A 24,769-nucleotide genomic window follows, 5' to 3' on the forward strand; every position below is an offset into this window, starting at 1 on the left:
ATAGTTTTATGAGGGGTTCCCGTCACAGGCGTGAGTCATAGTAGTACTCGGCCATGTCGGGCCCATCTCGCTTGCGCTGCTGGGCCCGGGAGAGCAGGGGTCGGGGCCCCCGAGGCCACGGGTGTTTCGGTCGGACACCGTAGTCTAGAGAGAGAGAAGAGGTGGTGAGTGGCAGGGAGCATCCACGTTCCCCCGAAATCTTCCCCAGACACAGGCTGTGTGGTGTGAGAAGGTCCCCGAGGCTGGCGGGGTGCCCCCTCCCAGGGCACGGCGCCCCCATTGGGGAGAGGAAGGGGAGAGCCTACCGTCCACCAGGCCGGAGAGCGGCTCCGAGAGTTCCAGGGGGGCCGAAAACTCCTCAGGAACGGATCGCTGAGGCCTGTGGGAGAAGTTGGGGTGCTCAGCGCTGGCCAGGGAGCAGCCACCACCTCCCAGAACAGGGAGCAATATCTGAGGGTGGGGGGGCCCCTGACACCACGGAGGGGCTGGCCCGCAGAGCACCCCCCACTTCCAGGCCGCTGGCCCGGGGCCCCCAGGAGTTACCTCAGTGGCTGGGGGCGGAGAAGCGCGGCTGCCAGGACGAGGTACAGGACGAAGAGGCTCAGCCCGGCCCTGGGGTGCAAAGCCCCCAGCATGGTGAGAACCATCTTCCGCGGGGTCCCAGATCCCGGCTTCTGCCTGCCCCTCCCCCCGGTGGGCAGGACGACGGAACCTGCTGCCCACGCCCGGGGCCGCCTCACAAAGGCCTCCTGCTCCAGGGCGCCACATCAGCAGTGGCTCGGGCCCGGCTGGGCAGCTCTGTGCTGAGGCCTGTGGTCTGCTTACACTGAGGCTGTGGGCCACCAGGTGCCAAGCCCATCTTGTTTTATTAGACGCACCGGTGAGGGCACAGGTAGCGCAGGTCCCCACCTCGCCTCTCACCAGGTGGAAACATCACCTCCCCTTGGCGGGCCTGGGCTTCCTCACCACTGAGGTAAGGTACCTACACAACCTGCTCAGGGACAGGCACCCAGGAGGCCCTGTGCAGAGGTCACAGCCACCGCCCAGAGCCCCAGCATTTCCCCTGCTCACCCAGCCTCCCTCTCCCATCCCCCTCCCTCCCACACTGACTTGCCCCAGGAAGGTCCTGCAGCTGGAGAGCCCTGCTCCACCCAGGCCCCGCTGGACAGAGCCCATGCTGAGGGCCCCCCCCACCCCCGCCGACACTGCCCCCCACAGCTTAGCACGGCCCCAGGGACTTGGCGGGCCCTGTGTCCACCTCCGAGGCTGACAGGGACTTCAGCTTAGTTGGCAAAGCCTGGGCCTGGGACCTGGGCCTCTCAAGTGTAAGCTTCCCAAGGGAAGGGACTACAGGATATCCAGTATTGGATGCCTGCTGGGTGCTCAGTAAATCCTGGATGAACGAATAAATGGAGCGTGACGCCCGGCCAGAGACTGAGTCTCTTCACAGGCTTGCGGCAAGTCTGTATGAGCCTCTGCTTCCTGCCTGGCCCTTGTTAGCTCAGTGTGGACCCGGCTCCCTCCCTAGACACAACTGGCTCCCAGGAACCCCGCCTTAGCATCCTCTGCCCACCCTCCCCCCGCCCTCCGCCAGGAACCACAAGTTCAGACGCTCTGGCTCCTCCTGACTCCAAACCCCTCATTTCTTTGCCTCTGAGATGCCACCCTCTTCCTTTGTATCCACAACCAGTCCCCAAGGCCTGGTTGGCTTACCCCCCACCCCTCCTGCTACTGCCTTAACTTGGTCCTATCCATGGCTATAGGCCTCCGCCTGCAGCGTCCTGCTGCACCTTCCTCCTCCCCTGCCCACAGGCCCCCTGCCTGGGCACTGAGATGCGGCTTCAGACAGGTCCCTCCCCACCACCTGAGACATTCCTTGCCAGACCACCCCGGCCTTGCCTGGGAGGCGATGACCTGGTGGCTTCGGCCCTGCCCGCCCCCTCCAGCCGCCGCCTCTGCTCGGGCTCTCTCCCAGCGCAGCGGGGGCGTCACACCACTGCAGCAACTACTTGTGCTGTGTTTGCGCACACAGCCTCCACCTCCTGTCTGCCTGCTGAAAACAGATAAAGTCTCAGCAGTTTGGAAGCCGGCTTGAGCGGAGGGCTCCCCGAGCAGGGCACCCTCCGGCTGGTGCGGACAGGCAGGCAGTCTGACCACGACCCACACACACTTCCACCTACTGCAGCGGCCCGGCGCACGGAGGCATCCACACACCTGTCTCCTCCACTGAGTGAGGGCAGCGAGCCGGGCCTGACTCACTTCCACGCGCAGCACGGGGCCCAGAGCACACTCCCTAACAGATGCCCAGCCATGCTGGTTCAGACGACCCAAGGCAGCGGGTCTCGAGTGGTGACCGCTCAGGGCCCCTACCCCCTGGCCCGGAACCAGGACGGGGCTGCTCAGAGGCACGTGGGGAAAGCGGTCAGGGACAGCCGGCCCATCCCAGGCTGTCTGGGAGCAGCAGAGGTACCGCTGACAGCTGATGGAGTGCTCTCAGAACCTGAGGGGCTGCCCGACCGGCTAGAAGCTCCAGCCGGAGCATGTGGTCTGCTCACAGCGCGGAGGCAGCAGAGACGGAGGGAAGGGGAAGGCCGGGCAGAAAGACTGCAGCCGCCGAGCCCCAATCCCTGCACGGTGCCTCCAGGAAGACCACGGGGGAGACACCAGCTCGTGCCCCGTGAACCTGCACCCGGCCGCTCCCAGCCCTGGCAACCTTACTGCTGCCCAGGGTCGGCCGCAGCGCTGGCTGGGGCCCGACGTTCCCTTCCCACAGGAGAAAGGCCTTCTGCCCTCGAGCAGAGGTCAGGGCTTGAGGGGCCCCTCTGCACTGGGGCAGGCCCACCAGCACCAGGCTCCACCACGGAGCGGCTGCCAGGCGTCAGGCTCCGGCAGGGCGTGGGTCGGAAGACACAGGGGCAGCTGGCATCTACTGTCTGGGTTCAGCCTTGCTGGTCGTCAACAGGGACCGACGAGACAAGCGGCATTTACTCTCGCAGCTGCTGCGGCAAACAGCTTCCCATGCTCGTGAGGTGGGACTCCAGCTTTCCAGGCTGGAGAAGCCCTCGTCCCAGTCCTAGCAGGGGCTTCCCGGCCAGTAACGAGGTGCGACGTGTGCTCAGGATGCGGAGTCGAGAGGGAATTAGGGGAGCTCTAGTGGAGACCAGGGCTGTGTGTGGAGCCCAGCCAGGGTGTGAGAGCCGGGCGCGCTCCGGGCGGTGGGCATGGAGCAGTCACAGGCGTGGACGCTGCCAGAGTCAGGTTTATTAGGGCAGAGGGGCCCAGGGGACGTGAAGGGCTGAGGCACCCCCTGCCCCTGCCCACACCCCACTTGCGGAATGTCCATCAGCCCCAACTGTAGAAATAAATTTTCTGCCAGTTGGGCAAGTAATCCATGAGCGGCCCTGCAATGACAGAGGGGAGCAAGTTCAGGGCTGAGGGCCAGACTCCAACCCAGCTCTTCCCAGGGCCCTCCTGAGGCTCCCGTCCGCCTGGCCGGACCCCCGCCCTCCCACCTCCCCCGCCAGCGTCAGCAGCCACCTCTGGCCGTGTTTACAGACAAAGAGTTTCAAGCTCAGAGCTGTCACACAGCTGGCCCACTGTCCATGCGGACAGCCCCAGCCCAGGGCCTCTCTGCTGAGGGGCCTCTCCAAATGGCCAGCAGGCTTCATTCCCCAATATGGTCCCCGCCCAGCAAAGCTGGTGTCACGTCACTCAAGGAGCTTCACCCACCCAAGCTGACCTCATGGCTCCCTCTCCCAACTGTGCCAAGAGTCAAATTAACAAGGGGATACAGGAAGCCGGGCCACAAATAAGCTCCGTGACAGTAATTATCACGCCCTCGCCCCATGCTTACTTGTGACCAGACCAATGCCTGGGATGTGGTCTGCCAGGAGCTGGAGTAGAAAGAGGATCTTGGCCCTGCAACAAAGGAGTAGCCTGAGTAGGGGGTTTGGGTTCCTGCAAATCCAGGAGCAGCAAACCTCTGCTGACCACCTGACTAAAGGCAGTGCATCCCAGAAGCCAGAGTCACCACGTGGATCAGAGACATCCTCAAGGACAGGACAAGGGCTCTGGTCCAGCCGTCCCCAACCACATGGCCTGGGAAGGTCACACCTCAGCCCACAACTGGGAGGCAGCCCAGTGCCAGAGACTACATTGTCTGACAATAAAAAGGGGGAAGGAAAATTCTCTTTTCCCAGACTATATTCCAGAGGTCCTCGGCATCCTGCTCCCTGTCCTCTGGGGTCGGGCTCTGGGCCCTCCTCAGTCTGGGCCACTGCTCTAAGGGTGCTGGGCTGGTCAGGTCGGCAGAAAAACAAGCCAGACTGGAGGCCTACAGCCTGGGAAGCTGCCTCTGCAATCAGTTAATCCTCAATTCAGAGCAATGCTGGGGCTACAAGGTTTCCTCCGTAGAGTGCAAGCTGTCTGTAGGCAAAGGTCACGATCCACAAAAGTCTCCAGAGCATTCTCTCTGGAGTGTGGAAAAGGATTTGGCTTTAGAACCTTGTGAGATTTCAAACTCATCTGAAAATAGAAACTGCCAGGCAGTTATTTTCACTGAGGTGATTATTAAATCTGACCTAAGCTTACTTTCTACCAACTCAGAAAATAAACAGAAGTTGTGTGTACAGAATGTTAAGTATAATTCCTATGATCACGCCAGCCTTTAAAGCAGTGTACTTGTTATGACCTCGACAGAATGGGTCCCGGGAGCCTCCAGCCTTTCTCACAGCCCCAATTGCAGTATAGGGACCCCTGCTCAAATCTCGGTCTGACCTCAGGTGACCCCTTTGGGAGACTTGGCCCCGAGTCACCACTGACTCACCCCCAGTAGGCCTCTCTGTGGCTAGGAGCTCTGGACCCTCTCAAGGGATGGATGGAGGGCTGGGCTAGCAGGGACAGGCCAGGAGAGAACATGGATATGGGAACTGGCTCTGCCACTGGCTGGCTGGGTGGCTTCATTTCAGCTGCCCAGCCTTTTTGAACTTAAGTGTCTCCTGTGAGAAGTGGGGAATATCCCAACTCTTTAGGAAAGTGGGCAAGCAAGCTGAGGACAGAGAAAGTTCACGCCCACGGTCCCCGGGGCCCTGCCCTCACCTGCCAACAACAGCTTAAGCAGCACACTGGGCAGACAGCCCCAAGAAATCAGGAGTGACCACACCCAGGGTGAAGTGAAGTCACTCAGTCGTGTCCGACTCTTTGCGACCCCATGGGCTATAGCCTGCCAGGCTCCTCCGTCCATGGGATTTTCCAGGCAAGAATACTGGAGTGGGGTGCCATTTCCTTCTCCAGGGGATCTTCCCAACCCAGGGGTCAACCCAGGTCTCCCGCATTGTAGGCAGATGCTTTTACCGTCTGGGCCACCAGGGAAGTCACACCCAGGGTAGCACACGGCAAGTGTTCAGTGAACCCAGATCGGGGAAGGAGAGAGGGAGGGAGCGGGGAGTGAACAGGCGTGGGGACCCCGGAGCCGGGCCCGCGTCCCCCACTCCGCCCCGCGGAGGTCAGGCCTGCCGGGCCGGGCCAGTCCTCACTCGGAGAAGCGGTCGTAGAACGGGGAGCGCAGCAGGTAGTAGAGCAGCAGGGTGGTCCGGCGCCGCAGCTCCAGGCGCTCCCTCCGGGTCAGGCCCTTCCTGTCGCTCAGGAGGCTCAGGCTGCGAGGAGGGGACAAGGTTCAGGCCAGCGACAGGAGCGCAGGGACCCTGCCCGCCCGGGTGAGGCCGGGCCTGTGGCACAAAGCCGGACAGAGGGAATGGGGCCCCCAGGCAGGCCCGGCTCACCTGGTCACGTCCACGACACCAGACAGGAGCCAGGGTGTCCACGACCGCTGACCCCAGAGGCCCAGGCTGAGCACTGCCGGCCACGGCGTTAAGGATGTCTCTGGCACACAGCCCGCCCTGCCTGCCCCCGTCTATCGCGACCCGGGCCTGGGCTAAGGATACAGTGCAGCAGGGGCCGGGCGATATACAAGGACTCGGCGATGGTCTCCTGCAGCCCCAGCGGGGTGGGGGTGACACCCAGCTCCTCGCGCTGCTGCGGGGCCCCCCAGTGCCTCGAGTGCAGGGACGGAGCTAGAACACAAGGGCGGCAGGTGAGCGGCCGGGCCCAAGGGCCGGGGCAGGGGGAGGGCAGGCAGTGATGGAAGCCAGGCCCTCAGGCCCACGCTGACCTCAGCACCAAGGTGTCTCGTCCAGCTGCCTCCCACACTTACTATTCTGGAGGGTTCGCACTACCCGGTTTGACCGCTTCCCCACATATGACTGCTCCTGGCTGCCAGCGCTGTGGTCACCATCTGGCGGGAATAGATAAAAGGTCGTATTGTCAGAGGGACACGCTTCTACCAGAGCCTACAAGCGAATGCATATGCAGTGAACGCTCATGGGCCAAGAGGAGGATGGATAAACCTGTACTAAGGCAGCAGCGGAGTCAAGGACACCACTGCAGAGACTGTGCCTGGGACCTGTTCATAGCGGGGAGCATTCTGCAGGCCTTCCCAACCTGGGGAAAGGCCAGCATCACCTGTGCAGATGTACCAGCTAAGAACTAAGGCCTCCCAGGCACTGGAACAAGAAGGGGGACCTGTGGTCCATGGGGACCACAGCACAGAAGGGGCTGTATCTGGATTTGCCCAGTGGTTCAGCAGTTAAGACTCCATGCTTCCACTGCAGGGGGTGTGGGTCCCACCCCTGGTGAGCAAACTAAGATCCCATAGGCCATGTGGTGCAGCCAATAAACAAAAATTTTTAAGAAGGAGGGGGATGGCGTATATCCTGTGTGCTTTGCTTTCAACATGATCATGAAAACAGAAGCAAAGACCTGCCCGCAACTCAAAGTCAAGGGGGTAAGACCCAGAGGCCAACAGCTGGTGGGCCCAAAGCCCTAAAGCGGTACATCTGCTGGGTACCCTGCCTCCTGAGGCCGTGCTCTTGATACAGAGCCAGGCCCAGAGACAAGGCTGGCAAGAGCCCTGCTTCCTCCTGATGCTCTGTCCCCTCTTCCCGCAGCCCACAAAAATGACTGAGGACTCTGACGTCAGAAGTCCTGAGTATAAGCTCTGTTGGCCTCTGACCTCATCATTCTTTCTCGTCTCTAACATGCCAATAAAGGCTGATGAGAACAAAACGAGTTGATGGGGAGAGGTGTGCTCCGAGGTGACAGTGCCGTATTCATGTAAGTCAGCTCTCATCTACCAATCAGCCCGTGCCCCGTTCCACTCCAGAGTGGGCAAGCACTTACCCTGGGACTGTGCCTGGGTCTCCCTGTCCAGTGGAACAATGGGGGGTGAGGTCTGGAGGCCAGCCTTGAACCAGATCAGCAGGAACATCCGAAGTACAGCCCTGGGTTGAGAGTACGGCAGGGCTGGGGAAGCGGGAGGTGGCTAGGCGGCAGGGGTCCGGGGTGCTCTGCTGAATACCGTCGGTACATCTGGTCTCAGTGACCCCCCACCCCAGGCCGGCCCTCCACGGTCCCAACATACTTGGCCAGCTGGATGAGGGCGATGACGAGCCAACGTCCTACTTCACCCCACACCTTGGTGGCCCCCATCTCCATGAACACCTCCACACACTCCAGCACGCTCAGCCATGTCAGCAGCTTCTGGTGGGACAGGGACTGCAAGAACCCCAGGCCAAGAGGTCAGGAGGCCCCCCTGGTTTCAGCCCCTCCCCCAGAGGACACTTCTGACAGGAGTCTAGATGTTCCTCTTCCCGAGATTAAGTGCATAAGCCTGAGGTCTCCTGCTGGGACAGGCGACTCTACCCTGTGAAAGCCAGTCTCTTCACCTGATAAGGGGACATGAACACCTGGACTCGTCACAGATGGATGCAGCTGTGTCTCGTACTCTACGAGACCGTAACACGTGCTCCAAACCCGGGTTAGTGGTTACTCTTTTGTTCCTAAGGCCCGTGTTCCTGGCACAATTCTTACCACGGGTAATTTTTTCCGAAGTTCCTTGCGTAGGATTCCGTCATTGAGTAGCACCAGCAGGTTAGAGGCAGAGTACACTGAGGGGCAGAGAGTAGCCCTGAGAGGCTGGCTCTGCAGCCTCCACCCCCTCCTTCTCCCCAGAGCAGCAGGGATCACCTATCACCTGCTGCGCTCAGCCACCCACACATACTATGTGGAAACAATAGGTCTTGCCACCCACTTCCTCAGAGCTCTCCACTCCCCCCAAACGACCTCTTGTGTGAGCAGCTAGAACAAGAAAGGCTGGTTTGATCTCTATGACATACCAACTACTGCCCTGCTGAATAGCACTGGTTATCCAGCAGCCCAGAACTGCCCATCATGCTCCAAAGAGACATGGGAGGTGCAGTCACCTCCTGGCCTTTGCTCTCTCTGCAGCCTGTCCCTGAAATTCTATTCCATCCCTACCTTTTAAAACCCATCTCATCCTTTCGGGACCTGTGCCTCCTGTACTGACTGGGTAAACACCCCTGAGGCAGTTACAGTCTGGGCATTCTGGAATTTGAGAGACTGGGATTTGAATCCTGGTTGAGGCCTTCGGTGGCTGTTCCTTAACCTCATTTAAACTTCTGTTCCCTCAACTGGACAAGGAGGACAATAACAGTACCCGCTTCATGTGACTGTAGGGAAGACTAACGGAGCAAAGGCAGAAGTGGAGCTTGGCTCAGCCTCCTGACCAGGCAAGGTCCCCAGACATCTCTCTTAACTATGGCGGGGAGGGGGGCATACGCGACGGCCTAGGACCGTGGACGCTGGACCCCTGTCTGATTCAATCACAGAACTGGATGATCTAACGGGAAATCTAGGAAGCCCTCTGAGAAGCCCTCCTCCACCCTCTCGCCCCCAACCCACCCCAGAGCCCGGCTCACCCAGCTCTGACAGCTCGTGCGAATCGGCGAAACGACCTGGGGAGAAGGCACAGAAGGAGGCGTCGGTGAGAGTCTGCCTCTTCCTGCTGCTTCGGGTCCCCGGACATCCCCTCCCTATGCCCTAAAGGGAACCTGGAAGGAACGCCTCAGGCAGAGCGATCACTACTCAGGCTCCGCAGGGAAGGGGGGAGGGGGGAGGCAGGTGCGGTCAGAGGTCAGAGACCCGAAGGGATGGGTCAAAGGTCAGGGTGGCACCTGCCAGCAGGTAACTGAGGCCGCGCACTGCCGTCTCCAGCTGGGCCGTGGCAGCCGGGTGACGAGTCACGTACTCCTGGTAGCGGAGGCCCAGGAGCCGCAGCTTCTCCATCCTGCCCTCAGAACCGACAGACCCACGGACCGACAGCGCGACTGGCTACGGGGCCCTGCTTCCTGCGCCCTCCTTCCTGCTTCCGGCGCTAGGCCCGCCTCTGTGCTGCTTAACTTCCGCGGGCCAGAAGGACGGTGACGCGAAGAGCCGTTGAAGCACCCTTCACCCCATTTCTTAAATCACCTCCCACCAGGGTATCGTTAAATAACTGCGGGCCTAATCCCGCCCTCCCAAATTCCTTCAGGTCATTGGTTCACACGCTCTCCGCCCCCGACCCGGCGGCCCCAACCGGCTCTTCCGCCTTCCGGGTTTGCTGTCTTGCACCTGCGCAGTTACAGCTCCGGGAAAAAGCTCCCGCGGCAGCCTGAGCAGTTAACTCTGGAGTAGGGATCAGGAGCCTTTCCAATAGAACGCCGAGAGGCTCGAACGGGAGGCCTGGCTTATAAAGGGCTGGGAGGCAGCGCCCAGAGAGGAGCCTCCTCCATCAGATTTGGGGGGGTGGGGAGCGCGGGGACAGCCTAAGGGCAATCGGACTGCGTGCAGGCGCGCGTCTGGCCCGTTGCCTTGTCGCCTGACTTCTCCCAGAGGTAGTGCTGGGGAAACTGAGGCAGCGAGGAGTCCAGCCTCCCACGCAGTCAAGATCCCCCTGGCCAGCATCGTTAGTGCCCCGGCTCCCACACGGAGCATATCCTCCCTCCCCCCGCCCTCCCGCCAAGTCGCGCACCTGAACTCCCATCTTCACGGAGAAAACCCTGGCCTGGGCTTCTGCTCTCCGCTCGGGGTGACCTTAATGAGGATTTTCCCTTCTCTGGGCCTCGGGTTTCCCCATCTGTAAAATGGTTAGAGGGCAGACGGGCTTCTTGAACTCGGGGTCAATTTCACAGCGCTTTTTGGCCTTCCGGTGCATCTTCCAGCTCTCAGCTGCTTCCCAAGAAATGAGAGCTTCTCCAGGGAATCTCTTCCCAAACGGGGCAGCCTCCCTTGAAGGAAAGGGCGGTGGGAGAGGAGCGGCCAGAGGTGGAGGGAACGGATGCGCGGAAGAGGCGGCCGCCGATTGGCTGTGGGAAAATGGGCGGGGCAGGGCTGGGGCCGGCGGGGCTGCGCCGTTGGGACCAGGGCAGCAGGTTTATGGCACTCTGAGAATAGTACAGTATTTTACTTATTCCCCTCCACCAGATATTATCTCCACAAGAGGAAAGGATCCGCTTAAGAACGGCCCGTCAAGATTGGAATCCTGGTCTAGTCTGACCACAGAATCCAGGCATTTTAACACACCTCACCAAGAAACCACAACCCATCTCTGAGCTGCCTCCCTAAGTCTCCTCCCCAGCTTAGTTTTCTTTTTTTTTTTCAGATGGGGGATCTAACTGCCCGCCCTGCCCCTGCCAGGGAATGAAGAGGCAGGGAGATGTGTCCAGGGCCTCAAGAGTGGCAAACCTCCTGGGGAACAGAAGAGGTGGACATGGGCATCATCTACATTGTTTTTCACCACCTCCTGGGTGCCAGGCTCACTCATACTTAACTCCTCCTAGCAACTTGGCCAGATTGGTATGAACTCCGTTTCACAGACGGGGAATAAGAGGCCCAAGGAGGGGAAGGGACTTGTCTTAGGTCACACAGCATGGCACTGGCCAAAGAGACCACAGCGAGGGTCTCCTGTGATAGGGTCCTCTCTCCTACTGCCCACAGCTCAGCCAGAGCAGCGACTGTTGAGGCTGCTTGGTCATGAATCAAGTTAGCAACTGGGATTAAGACCAGGGCTCAGGGCATGTGATATGGGGCTCTTCCTTCCTTCCTCCCTACATCCCCACGGTCTTAATGAACTTGTTCGCCAAACCTCATCAGCAGTACTCTCGCCCCTGTATCTGAGGCTGGAGACGCAGAGTGAGGAAGGGGAAGTGTGGAAGGCAGAGTGAGAGTGAGGAAGGGGACTGTGTGGGGTTTCCTTGGCATTCCCAGGGCTAGTGGTTCCTGTGCTTCTGGGGAGGGAGAGGGGCATGGGAGACAGAGGAGCATGCCCCCCCCACCCCTACCCTTGGACAGACTATAAGGGACACTGGGGCTGGAGGCTGTTTCTCTTCCCTCCCTCAGGCCAAGGAAGGGATCAGGAGCTCAGCCAGGTTGGCAGCAGCACAGCGGCCTGAATTTCCTCTCCAGATTTTGTGCCTCATCAGGTCCCAGAGACAAAGAGGGTCGTGTGTACGGGAGGCACCCAGGGCAGCCCCGCCCTCCTGGGCCCCTGCCTGAATTTGGTCACCTGGGCTGGGCTTTGAAGGGCCTTTGGGCAAGTTGGACCTGATCCTGTCTCCTTCACTCTGGCCCAAACCAAGGGGAAGACAGCTAGACCAGTCCAACAGGTATACTGAGGTGGACACCGAAGCCCAGAGAAGGGTCCTTGGTGGGCTAAGGTCACATAGAAAAGTCCTGGGTAGAGCTGGGTCAAATGATGTCTCTGGCCTAGAAGACCAGCACTCTTTCATATGCCCATACCTATCTCCCTTTCTCCCTCCACACCCCGGAAGAATTTCTTGGAGGCCCAGCAAGGATCTCAGCACCTCAATATCCCCGAGTGAAACTTTGAGTGAGGGGAAGGGCCAGTACCGTGAGTGACTACCATCATTCTGCAGACCCAGCTCCCTGCACAGACTCCCTGATCAGGCCCTCACAGGGTACCCTATTTACTCCCCCGCAGTCTCTGCTGAGGGGGCTGGGGAGGGATTCACTCACACTCATCCCAGCTCTAGGCTAGAAATGAGGCTCGGGGGACTGAAGGTTCGAAGCTCCAGACACATCAGTGGACTCTACCTCCCTTCGTCTCTCAATTCCCAGATGTATGAGGAGCCACATCAGTCTCCATAGTAACCACTGCCCCTGGCCTCCAAAGGCCCAAAGCCAGCCCTTCCTTGCAGAACCCCCATTTCCCAGAGAAAGGCATCCTGGCCTCACAGAGCAGGGAGACTTGAGGCGAGGGGGGTGGTCTCAGGCTGGGCTGCTCTGCCACAACTTCTTCTCGGGCAGGGGCCTCTCAGACCCTCACTTGTTACAGCTGGAAGTTGGGCTGAAGGACACTGCCTGGACCCCTTCCTTTCCAGGTCACACTGCGGCCCATCCGTGTTCAGCACGTGCTCACAGGCCCTGGTCGGATGCCAGAGGCCCAGTCGGATGAGCAGCTACCTTGCTGGGGAGACACAAGCTATAAACAAGTCAGTGAGGTCTCCTTGCGAGAAGAACGAGGAAAACAACAAACCAAGGAATGTGGAAGGAGAGGCCTACCTTGTGAGAATCTGATAGAATCCAGGAGCAGGAACCTCAAGGGCAGGTGCTGGGACAGGAAACCCTTGGGGAGGAGCAGCACGCTGCCCTGCCGGGTAGAGCCTCAGGTCACTTCAGCTCTGCAGGGAGAACCCAGCCCGTTTCACAGGACTGACTGAGGGTTGACTGTTGCGAGGCTGGGGAACCTCAGCACAGGGCCTAGAGCAGAGGACAGGCACTCCGGCTCCATCAACGGTGATGGGTTGTTGGCGGCCTGGAGCGGACCCCTCCACACACCCCCATCCCTCCAGGGCAGGAGAAGACAGATCCAGGCTCGGGGCCTGGCACAACCACGACGGTCTAGGCAAGGGCTGGGGATTCCCGGCGCTGCCCAGGAGGCCCCTGGCCAGCTCCTGGGCGGAAGGCGACTTTCACAAGGCGGTTTTCTGCCGCCAGGCCACCTGCACCGAGTGGGGGGTGGAGCAGACCCAGAGGAAAGCTGGGACTCCAGGTGCTCTGCGGCTCCGGGGCGGGTCTTGGCCGCCAGCCCCGCCTCCGCCCCCAGAGCAGGTGTCCCGACCCCACCCCCCAGCCCGCACCCCTCCAGGCCCTTCCTTCTAGCCCAGTCCCCTCTCCCTAATTCTGGCTATTCCTTTGATCCTAGGCCTGGGGACCCTGCCCCTCTCGCAGGGGAAGGTTCACGGAGCAGGGAAGAGGGGGATGGGCTCAAAGCAGGTAGTTTCGTACTGGTCCTTCACGGGTGGCTGCCTCCGAGCCCTCCGGCCACCCTGAGGGTTCCCGCATTTCCTTCCCGGGTGTAGGGGCTCCTGGTAGCAGGGCGGGTCAGCCCTCCCTTCCCCCTCCCCCCCAGGGGGGGGTCTCCCCGCCCCTTCGGACTCAGCCAAGCGGAGGTGAAACCTGAACCCAGGTTGGGGGCGGGGCTGGCTCCTGCTCTGACGGGGCTGGCCCGCGCCTCCACCTCCCCTTTCCTGCACCCCGGCCAGCTTCTGAGAGAGTAAGGTTGGGGACCCCACGCCCCTGGAGCAGGTGAGGTGGCGACTCAACGGCGGGAGACAAGACCGGGTGGCCGTCGGGCCCCGCCGCCCAGGGCTGACTTCGCCTCTCCCTCCCTGGTCCACAGGGCCCGCGATGGAGGCCACAGCCCGGGGTCGCGCCCCGCCGTGAGGACCCCTGCCCGCAGCCATGCTGCTCCGAGGGCGCCCCCGGGCGCTGGGGGCCGCAGCGTTGCTGCTGCTGCTCCTGCTACTGATCGGCTTCTTCCTGTTCGGCGGGGACCCGGACTGTGAGCTAGGCAGCGAGCGGGAGGCGAGGCGGGGGGAGGGTGGCGGGGGTGACCCGGGATCCGTACCCGGCTCGCCAACGCCACGTGTACCTTCAGACGGGCGGCTGCAGCCGCGGGGGGCCGCTGCCTTCGATGGAGTCCCGCCGGCAGACCCCGGGGGCCACAACCGCTCGGACTGCATCCCGCCGCCGCCGCCGCCCAAGTGCGAGGTAGGTAGGTGCGCACGGCCCCTGGCGGCGGGAATGCCAGGGTCCCCCCGCGCCCCCAAGCCGAGGGACCTGGACACCTGTGGGAATCCCAACACCTGGTGTCGGCTCTGACACTGACCAGCCAGCCGGGGGCGCCTCGGGTTCACACCAGCCCTTCTCCTGGCCCCGGCCTCCCCATTTGGGAAATGAGGGGGGTGTACCCCAGCTCCGTGGAGCCCCCCCTCCACACTCCGGCCTAGCTCCGATGCCAGGTGGGGCTACACTGCCCTAGGCCCCAACCCAACCCGAGGTCCTTCCCGTCTGGAGTCCACTGACCTGCTGTCCCCTCCCCAGCTCTTGCAGGTGGCCATCGTCTGTGCAGGACATAACTCCAGCAGAGATGTCGTCACCCTGGTGAAGTCCCTGCTGTTCTACAGGTACAGCCAGGAGTGTCCCTTTCCTCCCTGGAAGGAGGCCGTAAGAATACCCTGAGCTGGGCAGGGAGAAGCTCGTGATAGCAATCGGTGCTTCCTCTTCTGAGCCCCTCGGGGCAGGGCTGCTTCCCTTGTAGTTCCTTCTGGGGCCCATCAGCTTTCCTCCCTTGTTCTTCCTGAAGGAAAAATCCACTGCACCTTCACCTGGTGACCGATGCCGTGGCCAGGAACATCCTGGAGATGCTGTTTCACACATGGATGGTGCCTGCTGTCCAAATCAGCTTCTACAATGCTGACGAGCTCAAGGCAGGAGCCCCAGCCCTTCTGCCCGTCTCGTTCCTCCCAGGGTTGTGGGGATCAGTGGGAGGGCAGGTTAGAGCTGTCTGGGACCCGGTCCCATCACATCTACTGAAGCACCAATCCTTCACCCTCCTGGGTACGTCACCCCGAGTATGTTCTGACACTGGTAAGCCCTTCTCTTGTGGGCTCACGCCCTTGTGCTTCCACCCACAGCCCCAGGTCTCCTGGATCCCCAACAAGCACTACTCTGGCCTCTATGGGCTAATGAAGCTAGTGCTGCCCAGTGCCCTACCCCCCGACCTGGCCCGTGTCATTGTCCTGGACACAGATGTCACCTTTGCCTCCGACATTGCAGAACTCTGGGCACTCTTTGCTCACTTTTCTGGTGAGAGGTCTGGGACCCCACTCCAGTCAGCCCCCTTCCCTGGCCCATCCAGGCCTCCCTGTGGCCTAGCCCTGAGCTGAGGTCCAGTAGCAGCCTCAGACAGCTCCCTCGTGCCCTCCCTCCCAGACAAGCAAGCGATTGGTCTCGTGGAGAACCAAAGCGACTGGTACCTCGGCAACCTCTGGAGGAATCACAGGCCCTGGCCTGCCTTGGGCCGGGGATTTAACACAGGTGGGGACAGTGTGGGGGTTGTGGGGAGAGGCAGGAGGGCAGCCACTGATCCTTGGGCCCCTGGGGCTGGGTAGGGCATAGAATGTTTGGGAGGCCCCCAAGAATTGTTCTGTAGAAAGAACACTGGGAGAAGAGCCAGAAATCACAGTTCCCACCTGGGCTAATGATGCTAGATGCCTTTGGCCAAGTCACTTGATTCCGCTGAGCCTCAGTTTTCTCATCCATTAAATGGGGGTCATTTCCCCAGCCCTGGGATCACTCAATCTAAGAAGATGGTTGTGGGGGTGCTTTGTAAACTGTGCTTTGCCTCCCCTTCACCCCGAAGAGGGTTAGTTGTGGACACGGCTAGTCCACACTCATGTCTGAGCAGTCAGAAAATATGAACACTGCACAAAAACAAGCATTTGGAAGACACCTTCAGGAGCCTTGGCCCCAGGAGCTGGTCATCCCAGGTGGGCATGACAGCCTCTCCCCCCTGAGCAGGCGTGATACTCCTACGGCTGGACCGACTTCGGCAGGCTGGCTGGGAGCAGATGTGGAAGCTGACGGCCACGCGGGAGCTCCTCACCCTGCCCGCCACCTCACTGGCCGACCAGGTCTGGGGGCTCCGGAGGGCGGTGGGGGCGGGCTCTGGGCCGAGGTGTGACAGCGACCGTCTCTGCCCAGGACATCTTCAACGCCGTCATCAAGGAGCACCCGTGGCTGGTGCAACCCCTGCCCTGCATATGGAACGTGCAGCTGTCAGACCACACGCTGGCTGAGCGCTGCTACTCTGAGGCGTCTGACCTCAAGGTGAGCCGCGTGGGGGCGCTGAGCGGTGGCGGTGGGCTCCCATGGGGATTCCTGCTCCCAGCTCCCGTCCCCCCTCGCCCCCCCTCCCCACCCCCTCCCATGCCCTCCCTGATCCCAGGTGATCCACTGGAACTCACCAAAGAAGCTTCGCGTGAAGAATAAGCATGTGGAATCCTTCCGCAACCTCTACCTGACTTTCCTGGAGTATGATGGCAACCTGCTGCGGAGAGAGCTCTTTGGGTGCCCCTGCCCGCCCGCTCCTGGGGCCGAGCAGGTGAGAGGGAGTCACCTTCCCTTCCCTTTCCTCGGGGAGGCTCTGCACCCCCTCCCTCCTGCTCCGGTGGAACCTGGCCTTGTCTGGGGCTTGTCTGCCTGCCCACCCAGCCCATCCTCCTCTCCCCGACGACCCCCCAGCTGCAGCAGGCCCTGGCACAGCTGGAGGAGCAGGACACCTGCTTTGAGTTCCGGCAGCAGCAGCTCACCGTGCACCGCGTGCACATCACCTTCCTGCCGCACAAGCCGCCGCCCGCCCAGCCCCACGACGTCACCCTGGTGGCCCAGCTCTCCATGGAGCGGTGAGGGAGCCGAGGGCAGCCCCGGGGGCACGGTGCGCGGTCTGGGAGTTTCAAGATGAGGGTTCCACTTGGTGGAAGGGAGAGCTCTTACTGCCTGATGCTTGAGGAGTTCCAGGAGCTGGAGACACCGGAGAGATGGTAGAAGGAGCTCAGGCTGTGGGGATCACCCACATGTCGGGAAACTGCCCTCCGTCGCTGTGGAACTGTGGGCAAAGCTTAGTATCTCTGGCCCTCAGTTTTCTCATCTGGCAAATGAGAAAGTACCCACCTTGTGGGCTGGCTGTGAAGATGAAATAAGAACAGTTCGCAAAGTGCTTGGAAGGGGCTCAGCAAGCCACTGGAGGGGGCTGTCCGCACGCCCTCCCCTGGACTGACCACCCCCCTCACCCCAGGCTGCAGATGCTGGAAGCCCTGTGCAGGCACTGGCCGGGCCCCATGAGCCTGGCCTTGTACCTGACAGACGCAGAGGCCCAGCAGTTCCTGCGTTTCGTGGAGACCTCGGCGGTGCTCTCTGCCCGGCAGGACGTGGCCTACCACGTGATGTACCGGGAGGGCTCCCTCTACCCCATCAACCAGCTCCGCAACGTGGCCCTGGCCCAGGCCCTCACGCCCTACGTCTTCCTCAGTGACATTGACTTCCTGCCCGCCCACTCCCTCTACGACTACCTCAGGTGGGCCAGGCGGGTGTGGACGGGGTCGGGGGCACCCGTGGGCCCTGGCGGGGCACCCCTGCTCCTTCCTGGCCTGCAGCGTCCGCACCCCAAGAGCCCCCGGGCTCAGTGCTGGAGGCAGAGCCCCCCCAGTGCCCTGCGGTTCACGGTGTGCTCCCTCCTCAGGGCCTCCATCGAGCAGCTGGAGCTGGGCGGCAGGCGGAAGGCGGCCCTGGTGGTGCCCGCGTTCGAGACCCTGCACTACCGCTTCCGCTTCCCAAGTTCCAAAGCTGAACTGCTGACCTTGCTGGACGCCGGGTCTCTCTACACTTTCAGGTGGGAGAGGCCAATGGCCTAGCCCTGCCCAGCGCTGCAGTTCCCCACACCGACCCCATCAGCCTCAGACTGGCCCCCCGCCCTGCCCTGCCCCCACACAGGTACCATGAGTGGCCCCAGGGCCACGCGCCCACAGACTACGCCCACTGGCGGGAGGCCCAGGCCCCGTACCGAGTGCAGTGGGAGGCTGACTACGAGCCCTACGTGGTGGTACCACGTGACTGTCCCCGCTACGATCCCCGCTTCGTGGGCTTTGGCTGGAACAAGGTGGCCCACATCATAGAGCTGGACGCACAGGTGAGGGGCGCCCTGCTGTCTCCAGCCTTGATCTGAGACTACCTCGAGGCCCAGGGAGGGTTGCCCCGGGGGGCTCAGGGGTAAAGAAACCCACCTGCCAGTGCAGGAGACACAGGTCCGATCCCTGAGTCGGGAAGATTCCCCTGGAGCAGGAAAGGGCAACCCACTCCAGTGTTCTTGCCTGGGAAGGCCCATGGACAGAGGAGCCCGGTGGGCTCCAGTCTGTGGGTTCACAAAAAGAGTCAGACGTGACTTAGCGACTGAACAGCAGGCCCAAGGACCTCACCATCCAGGGGCACATCATACTGTGAAGGGCCCTCTGCAGAACTCAAGTCTCTGACTTTGGATGAACCTGCTCCCCACGCCCCAGAGCTGCCCCACTCCCCCAGCCTACGCAGTGACTGTCCCCTGCCCTCCCCAGGAATACGAGCTCCTGGTGCTGCCCGAGGCCTTCACCATCCACCTGCCGCACACCCCAAGCCTTGACATCACTCGCTTCCGCTCCAACCCCACCTATCGTGACTGCCTCCGGGCCCTCAAGGATGAGTTCCACCAGGACTTGTCCCGCCACTACGGGGCTGCTGCCCTCAAATACCTCACTGCCCTGCAGCAGCCCCGAGGCCCCACCTGACCTCGCAGCTACCCGCCGTCTTCGCTGTGGCTCTCACACACACTCCCTGCGGACCACAGGAGCAGCCCTGCCGCCACCCCGCCCTCCCTGCTATTTAAATTATTTAAGGTCTCCGGGGAGGGGCTGTGGGGGACACCTGTGCGGTGAGGCCTGGGGCCCCCGTGTGCGGCTGCTGGTCGGGTGGGTCTAGTGTTCCTCGGCCCCAGCTGGTTTGGGGCTGGTTCCTACATCCTCTCAACCGTAACATCCCTTTTTCCGTTAAGTTTTAATAGCTCCTTTCCACGTTCCTCTTGGTTTGGGGCATGAGCCAGTCAGTAAGCCTGGGGAGGTGCTGGATCTGGCAGGAGTCCAGCGACGGGGCCCTCCCCTGGAGGCCGGGACTGGAGCGTGTGCCTCCTGTCCACCCTCCCCTGCCGCAAACCCAACACCATGAGTCTGAGAGGCTTTATTTGGCTTTATTTAGTAAAATGTTAAAATAAATAAATACAAATTGATCAGCTGCTCTGTATCCCCCCCCACCCCCTCAAAACAAAACTCAAACAAACAAAAACAAAAACTTTGAAGCACAAAACTCCAAATACAAGTTCTACCAAGACTGAAATCACAAAGGGCTTGGACAAGAGACAGGTTGGGAGCTGGCTGGCACTTTTCTGCTCAGAGCTCATTGACCTCCGGCGGTCCTGCCTGACTGCAGCGTACCCTGGGCTGAGGACCCAGCAACAGCGGAGAGAGGGACAGGGGCCAGAGGCTGCTGTGGGGCTGGTGGAGTCCTCGGAACAAGAGCCTCTGCGGGCAGAGAGTGAAGAGACGTTGTGAGCCCTGCTCTTCCTTGACAAGGGCTATTTTCAGGAGCTCCACCGGGGCTCTCTAAATAGGAAAACCCTCCAGTTCTTCCCCTTTACCCTGGTGGGAGGGTCACCCTTCACCTCCTAGAAAGGAGCTGACACTGAGGATGGCTCTAAGCCAGAGAGAACAGGTCTCCTGTTTCCTGCCAAGGGTGCCCAGCTGAGGGGTGGGGGTGAGGTCCACGGTCTTCTTTTTCACACAGAGCAAGGTCACCTCCATCCAACAAAAGCCACGCAATCTGGAGAACCCAGGGACTGGAAGATGTACCTGGGCCCCCATTCTCCCTCCTACCAAAAAGCCTTCTTCCCCTGGGGTAAAAGTCTCCTAAATTAAGCCCTTTGGATAAATGAGAAAGACTAAACCCTAAAAGGGAATGTAGGGAGGAAACTGCTATGACTGTGCTGTGTGGGTCGTCGTGGTTCGGGATGAGAGCCCAGCAAGGCTCTGCTGGCCCCAGGAGTAGGTGGCAGAGACGGCTGGAGAGGCGACCACACACACAGAGACTGCAGTGAGCTGGAAAGGCGGTCGCCCTCACGGGAGAGGCGTGGGGCGAGGAAGCGCGCCCCACTCACACGCCCGGTTGAGCCTGAGCCAAGAAACCACAGGGACCAGCAGGCCAGCAGAGACACTGGGCGCTGGGTGCCAGCCGGAGGCCGCCATGGCCAGGGTACAGGCCCCACACAGGTTAAGGCCCGTGAGGGGCTGTCTCGAGCGGGGCCTCCCTGGCCCAGTAAGGAAGGAAGCAAGCAGAACTCTGGATTAGCTCAGCAGAGGTGAGACAAGACCCAGCAGGCTCTGCAAGAAAAAGGGAGCTGCAGGCCACACTGGCAAGAACGTGAGCAGGGAAGATGACAGCAACATGACCTCACTGCCTCCAGGGCGCGTCACCGTGGCTGCGGGCCTGACAGAGGCCTCTTGATCCAGCCCAAGTGGGCAGCTGGATCAGTCCCAGTCCCTGACCAGCCGCTCCCCTGGCCTCTGAAGTGGCCGCAAGCCGGCTGCCCTCGGACGTGCCTGTCAGTGGCTACATCCGGACGTAGGGAAAAGCAGCGGAGAGGAAGAGCGAGATGGGGCGGTCATGAAGGTGGGTCTCAGGTGGTCACAGGGACCCTCGGGTCTGGAGGGACGGGGAGGCTCTTCTCTTGGCAGGACAGTGGAGGAGGAGGACACGGGTGACTAGGGCCTTTTCTCTGCAGTGAGGGGAGTTTGGGGATTTGAATGCAGAATGCGGGTTTGGGGGCAGGGCTGCAGTTTTTCACTCAGTCATCCTAGCCGACTAGCACAACGGCTTCCATCTGAACTTGAGAAGAATTGCACCCCAACCTTAGGCAAGGTCAGAGAGTGCCTGCTCACAGCAGCCTGCAAAACCCTGGTGTAAGTTCCTGGCCCAGCCACCCACCCCTGAGAATCCCCGGGGGGATCCTTCCTGAGCAAAGGCCTCTTCTTTCAAGAAGACAGGTATTAAGCGGCCACCTCCTGTTTCTGGGCCCAGACAAGTCCGATGGGAGGGCTCCAAGACAGGGCACACAGCCCGCCTCTGGGCTCTGAAGCCCTGCCAACCATTCCTCCAACGAGTCCAGGCATCTCCCAACGCTCCCTGACTAGACATAGCACCTTGGTTTTTGCATGAGCAGAGGGAGTGCCCTTCTTTCCCCCTCAGGCAACCCTGCAGCCACGCCCTGACTCTCAAGAGGCCGGTGCAGCCCCCTCATCATCCCCTCTTCTAACAAACATCCGGGGAAGAGGAACGAAGACGGTTTGTAGAGAAGAGACACATTTTACGTGAAAAGGACTGCTCTGTGGCAGTCGCCTTCAGGATCCATCTCTGTCTCTCCCGGCCACACTAGGTGAGGGAGAGATGACTGGTCCATTTCTGCCCCCTCCTAGACTCTGGCCCTTATTGGACATGGGGCAGACTTGGGGGAGATGCTCTGGGAGTGCCTGGGCACAGTCTCTGCCTCTCTCCTGGGGCCAGATGTGTGCCGTGGGCAAAGGTCTCCAGCAGGAGTGCACACATGACAAAAATTTGTTTCCCACAAGGTAAAAATGACAGAAATGGTCCGAGCCTCTCAGAACCCTGGTTTTCTCAAGAAGGGGACAGGCCAAGCCAAGGCAAGCACAGCGTTCTAGCCAAAGGTCACCCAGGAAGCTTGTGGGTGGGCAAAGTGGGGTAAGACTCCCATCGCCAGTCCCTGGAGCCAGCAGGCAGAGAAAGTGGCTGGAGGTGCAGACATCTCTACAAAGGCGTGCAGACACAAAGGCCGCCCAGGGACTCCCTCGTCTCAGAGACACCCTGTCCCCTCAAGACATCTCACTCCCTCATCCTCTCTAAGCACCAAGGGCCGATGCAGCCAGCCTGCTCCCTGCACCCTTCAAAGCTGGGCTGTGTGGGCACCCGTGAGCTTCACTGGCCACTCCCTTCAAAGCTGTCCCCCAGGCACTCGAAATGCTGGTGGCTGAAAGACCAAGAGCAGCACCAAAGGAAGGATCTGATTTAGGCACCAGCCTTTTGCTCCAGCAAAACCCGAGGAGACGAGAAGCAGAACCCTGACACCATCCGCACTCCGTGTGGGCTCCAGAAACGGGAGCTCTGCTCCCTGCTCCAAGCAGGGAGGACAGTCTTTTCCGAGGAGGGGAGGATGGTGGGAGAGCTCTGCCCCTGCCTTTCAGGGCTGCAGCCGTCCGGAGGACAGAAATCACGGGGACTAGCCCACCAGTCTTGAGACACAAACACAGCAAAATGTCATCATGATCAGCAGGTTCTGTGCTAAAAAATTATAACTACACAGCATTTTCTCCAGTTCTGACACCTTTTTAATAGAAATCACTGTTTTTAGGAAACAAATAGCACTTTTGTAATTTTTTTTTTACAATGTTTCTTACCTTGATCTTAATTTAAGTAACACTAGGAAGACCTCAATATCTTTTATTTTCCTTTTTAATTTAAAAAAAAAAAAGTTGTTGTTGTTTTGTTTTTTTTTTCCCCAGATACAAAGATTTTTGCCCTTGCATAAAAAAACAGTGCCCCGAACGATGACACAAGGACTCACACAGACTCACTGGACCTCACTGACACTATGATTCCTATTCTACCATGCAAGGTCTCGACTACCCTTAATTGGACTGTCAGCCTGAAAAACAGCTTTTCTATTCCTTATTTTAGTTTTTGTTACCAAAAAAGTAAAATAAACAACAAAATAAAACTTTTTTTTAAAAGAAAAAAAGAACAAAAACAAAAATTAAAAAAAAAGAGAGAAAAGAAACATCTCCATTCGATTCACACACACCTGGGTCGCGTGCTGCTTCGCTCAGGATCTTCTCTTCTTATAAATATAGAAAAGGGATGGAGCTTGTTTTCAAGTAAAATCACTGATCCACCGTTTTTCCTTCCTCGACACACACACACACACCCTTCTTCCCTGCCCCGGGCAAGGGCCACCTGAGGCCTGGTTCTGCTTGTTCTTGGAGAGGGAAGGTAACCGGCTCACCCATGGGGATGGCACCAATTTGCCAAAGCAGGGAAGGAACTTGGGGAGCATGGGGGTGCCCACGGTCGAGAGCAGAGTGCTCCGGAGAAGAACCGGGCGGCTGGTTCTTGGTGTCCATCTCTCCGGGCACGGTGCCCACTCCAGACACTATGAAATACTGCTTATTCGGTATGCTTTTCCCACCCCGGCTCCCTCCCATCCCCTCCCCCACCCCTCCTCTGGGCACTGGGGTTGGTGAAATCTCCATTTCCTCTTTTTGGTTTTATAGTAGTGAGAGTTTAGAAACAGGAAAGCCCACACACTCTTTGGACTTGTCTTCTCTACCTAAACGAACGGCTCGGCAAATAAGGATCTGAAACCTGCTCTCCTCCCTCCGCCCGGCCCTGCTCCCCACCCGACAAAACAGAAACAAACCCTCGTGGCTGTGGAGGCTGCTGCAGGCACACACTGGTGTATAATAGAGAGAGTAAATATATTATTTCACTTGGCATGGTGCTGGCAAAGAACCTCCAGCTGGCACTATTTCATGTAACATGGTCCAATCTTTGCATGTACACACAGAATAAGAAGGATCAATTGGCAAACTCTGGTGCCACCTGGCACAAGCATCTTCTCTCTCTCTGGAACCAAAGAACCAAAAGAATTCTGTACTTCCCAGAAGAAACCCGGCTTGGCTTTGCTAGAGTCTTCAGGGTTCTGCTCTCCTTGCGCCGGGATCTCGTGGCTTCTCCTAGCGGGCTCTGTTATTTAGTCTCTTCCCCCGGGTTACAGTTCGCTGTGCAGCTCTGGGAGGAGGAGGAGGGTGGGGAGGGGGCCGGTGTGGAGGTGCTGGCGTTGGCAGGGGGGGTGCAGTCCGGGCCGTTGGAGAGGGCCCCCACAGTGGCCTCAGAGTCTACAGGTTTGGAGAGGTCGATGCCGTGGATGAGGCGGATCAGCTGTTTTACCTTCTCCAGGGAGCTGTGCATCTCCTTCTGCCGGGCCAGGATGGTGTTCTTCATTTCCATGCATTTCTGCAGCCAATGAGAAGGGCAGTGGCACTGAGCCTCTGACTGTCCTGACAGGCCCGGGAGCCCTCTCCAGACACAAGAATCCCTGCTGGCTAGGGTGCAGCCCTACACCTTGTTCTGCTCCACCTCGAGTGGGTGCTGCTACCCGAGGGGAGGAGGAGGCCCAAGAGGTGAGAGAGAGGGAGCAAGTGAGTGGTTTCAAAGCCCACTTCTTGACACTAGGATTTACAGCCAAACATGAATTACCACTATCATACTGCAAAATAAAAAGCATTTAAAAAAAAATGGCTCTCACAGCTGAGCTGAAGCTGGTTTGAGCAGGTCTGGGTACGCTTCTACCTTGCTAATATGCTGATAGGCTCCGGACTGGGCTGAGCTTTCCAGGATAGACACAAGCCAGTGGTATCTGGATTCAGTTTGAGGGCCTACTGAAGACCACTGGGACAGTAGGATTTTAGAGGCAGGGCCCTAAGGCGGGATAGTCAGTGATATTTAGGAGACTCAAAGACTGCAGCCAAGAGAAGGCCTTCTGCTCTGTCATAGGCAGGTAGCCTTTGGCCATGTTGTATGAGGACAGGAGGAGAAGGGGACGACAGAGGATGAGATGGTTAGATGGCATCACCGACTCAATGGACATGAGTTTGGGTAAACTCCGGGAGTTGGCGATGGACAGGGAGGCCTGGTGTGCTGCAGTTCATGGGGTACAAAGAGTTGGACACAACTGAGCGACTGAACTGAACTGAACTGATGAGGCCTCCCACACCTGCTGGCTTCTGTTCTAGGCAGGGAAAGTGATGTGAAACCTGCCAGCCACAATGGGCAGTACAATGAGGAAGGACAGCAAGACTGCCAC

The 24,769-nt window shown here is 59.7% G+C and overlaps 4 protein-coding genes and 1 long non-coding RNA gene across 34 annotated transcripts in view; 1 reads left to right on the forward strand and 4 right to left on the reverse strand.

Moving 5' to 3' along the window:
- Nucleotides 1-16: 16 nt before the first annotated feature.
- Nucleotides 17-1,054, reverse strand: FREY1 (Frey regulator of sperm-oocyte fusion 1). Of its 2 annotated transcripts, XM_061140464.1 has the most exons (3): nucleotides 544-1,054; nucleotides 306-379; nucleotides 17-144 (listed from the first exon to the last, which is right to left on the reverse strand). In XM_061140464.1, the coding sequence occupies exons 1-3, from the start codon at nucleotides 645-647 to the stop codon at nucleotides 23-25; spliced, it is 300 nt and encodes a 99-aa protein (XP_060996447.1). In that variant the 5' UTR covers nucleotides 648-1,054; the 3' UTR covers nucleotides 17-22. The 2 variants fall into 2 exon arrangements, with proteins under 2 accessions (XP_060996447.1, XP_060996437.1); XM_061140454.1 differs by having other exon boundaries at nucleotides 306-1,054.
- Nucleotides 1,055-3,239: 2,185 nt separating this feature from the next.
- PEX16 (peroxisomal biogenesis factor 16) lies at nucleotides 3,240-12,926 on the reverse strand. 4 transcript variants are annotated; one of them, XM_061152650.1, is made up of 12 exons: nucleotides 12,475-12,926; nucleotides 12,239-12,394; nucleotides 9,926-10,030; nucleotides 8,835-8,870; nucleotides 7,478-7,611; nucleotides 7,237-7,337; nucleotides 6,212-6,292; nucleotides 5,943-6,071; nucleotides 5,781-5,853; nucleotides 5,535-5,654; nucleotides 3,854-3,918; nucleotides 3,240-3,401 (listed from the first exon to the last, which is right to left on the reverse strand). In XM_061152650.1, exons 3-12 carry the CDS (start codon nucleotides 9,935-9,937, stop codon nucleotides 3,343-3,345), a joined length of 810 nt encoding a protein of 269 aa, XP_061008633.1. In that variant the 5' UTR covers nucleotides 9,938-10,030; nucleotides 12,239-12,394; nucleotides 12,475-12,926; the 3' UTR covers nucleotides 3,240-3,342. The 4 variants fall into 4 exon arrangements, with proteins under 4 accessions (XP_061008633.1, XP_061008643.1, XP_061008614.1 ...); XM_061152660.1 differs by lacking the exon at nucleotides 12,239-12,394; XM_061152631.1 differs by lacking the exons at nucleotides 9,926-10,030; nucleotides 12,239-12,394; nucleotides 12,475-12,926 and adding exons at nucleotides 7,927-8,003; nucleotides 9,090-9,530.
- Nucleotides 12,927-13,205: 279 nt separating this feature from the next.
- Nucleotides 13,206-19,069, forward strand: LARGE2 (LARGE xylosyl- and glucuronyltransferase 2). Of its 4 annotated transcripts, XM_061152394.1 has the most exons (15): nucleotides 13,206-13,500; nucleotides 13,595-13,756; nucleotides 13,853-13,965; nucleotides 14,299-14,381; nucleotides 14,561-14,684; nucleotides 14,892-15,063; nucleotides 15,190-15,294; nucleotides 15,778-15,890; nucleotides 15,961-16,086; nucleotides 16,205-16,360; nucleotides 16,501-16,661; nucleotides 17,054-17,332; nucleotides 17,498-17,647; nucleotides 17,749-17,944; nucleotides 18,366-19,069. In XM_061152394.1, the coding sequence occupies exons 2-15, from the start codon at nucleotides 13,657-13,659 to the stop codon at nucleotides 18,573-18,575; spliced, it is 2,088 nt and encodes a 695-aa protein (XP_061008377.1). In that variant the 5' UTR covers nucleotides 13,206-13,500; nucleotides 13,595-13,656; the 3' UTR covers nucleotides 18,576-19,069. The 4 variants fall into 4 exon arrangements, with proteins under 4 accessions (XP_061008377.1, XP_061008360.1, XP_061008367.1 ...); XM_061152377.1 differs by having other exon boundaries at nucleotides 13,595-13,965; XM_061152384.1 differs by lacking the exon at nucleotides 13,206-13,500 and having other exon boundaries at nucleotides 13,547-13,965.
- LOC133063374 (uncharacterized) lies at nucleotides 15,881-18,610 on the reverse strand. Its single transcript, XR_009694388.1, has 5 exons — nucleotides 18,540-18,610; nucleotides 18,039-18,166; nucleotides 16,753-16,941; nucleotides 16,224-16,306; nucleotides 15,881-16,013 (listed from the first exon to the last, which is right to left on the reverse strand). It is a non-coding gene; the product is annotated as an uncharacterized LOC133063374 (long non-coding RNA).
- The window catches only part of PHF21A (PHD finger protein 21A), a 186,487-nt gene continuing 180,729 nt past the window's right edge, over nucleotides 19,012-24,769 (reverse strand). For all 23 annotated transcript variants that reach the window (XM_061152601.1, XM_061152425.1, XM_061152434.1 and 20 more), the window contains one exon: nucleotides 19,012-23,919. In XM_061152601.1, coding sequence (XP_061008584.1) covers nucleotides 23,653-23,919 — 267 coding nt within the window. In that variant the 3' untranslated portion in view covers nucleotides 19,012-23,652. The remainder of the gene's footprint in view (nucleotides 23,920-24,769) is intronic.

The sequence above is a fragment of the Dama dama genome, chromosome 1 (assembly GCF_033118175.1).
Source record: "Dama dama isolate Ldn47 chromosome 1, ASM3311817v1, whole genome shotgun sequence".
Taxonomy (NCBI): Eukaryota; Metazoa; Chordata; class Mammalia; order Artiodactyla; family Cervidae; genus Dama; species Dama dama.

Bases quoted from the DNA above. Each gene is read 5' to 3' on its own strand.
- FREY1 (XM_061140454.1), bottom strand. From the start codon at position 768: ATGTGGCGCCCTGGAGCAGGAGGCCTTTGTGAGGCGGCCCCGGGCGTG. The intron at 145-305 runs GTAGGCTCTCCC...CTCTCTCTCTAG, and splicing joins GCTCTCCGGCCTGGTGGACG to ACTACGGTGTCCGACCGAAA.
- PEX16 (XM_061152631.1), bottom strand. From the start codon at position 9,201: ATGGAGAAGCTGCGGCTCCTGGGCCTCCGCTACCAGGAGTACGTGACT. The intron at 8,871-9,089 runs GTGCCACCCTGA...CCTTCTCCCCAG, and splicing joins CCTCAGTTACCTGCTGGCAG to GTCGTTTCGCCGATTCGCAC. The intron at 7,612-7,926 runs GTAAGAATTGTG...GGGTTCTTGCAG, and splicing joins TTCGGAAAAAATTACCCGTG to TCCCTGTCCCACCAGAAGCT.
- LARGE2 (XM_061152377.1), top strand. From the start codon at position 13,657: ATGCTGCTCCGAGGGCGCCCCCGGGCGCTGGGGGCCGCAGCGTTGCTG. The intron at 13,966-14,298 runs GTAGGTAGGTGC...TCCCCTCCCCAG, and splicing joins CGCCGCCGCCCAAGTGCGAG to CTCTTGCAGGTGGCCATCGT. The intron at 17,945-18,365 runs GTGAGGGGCGCC...TGCCCTCCCCAG, and splicing joins TCATAGAGCTGGACGCACAG to GAATACGAGCTCCTGGTGCT.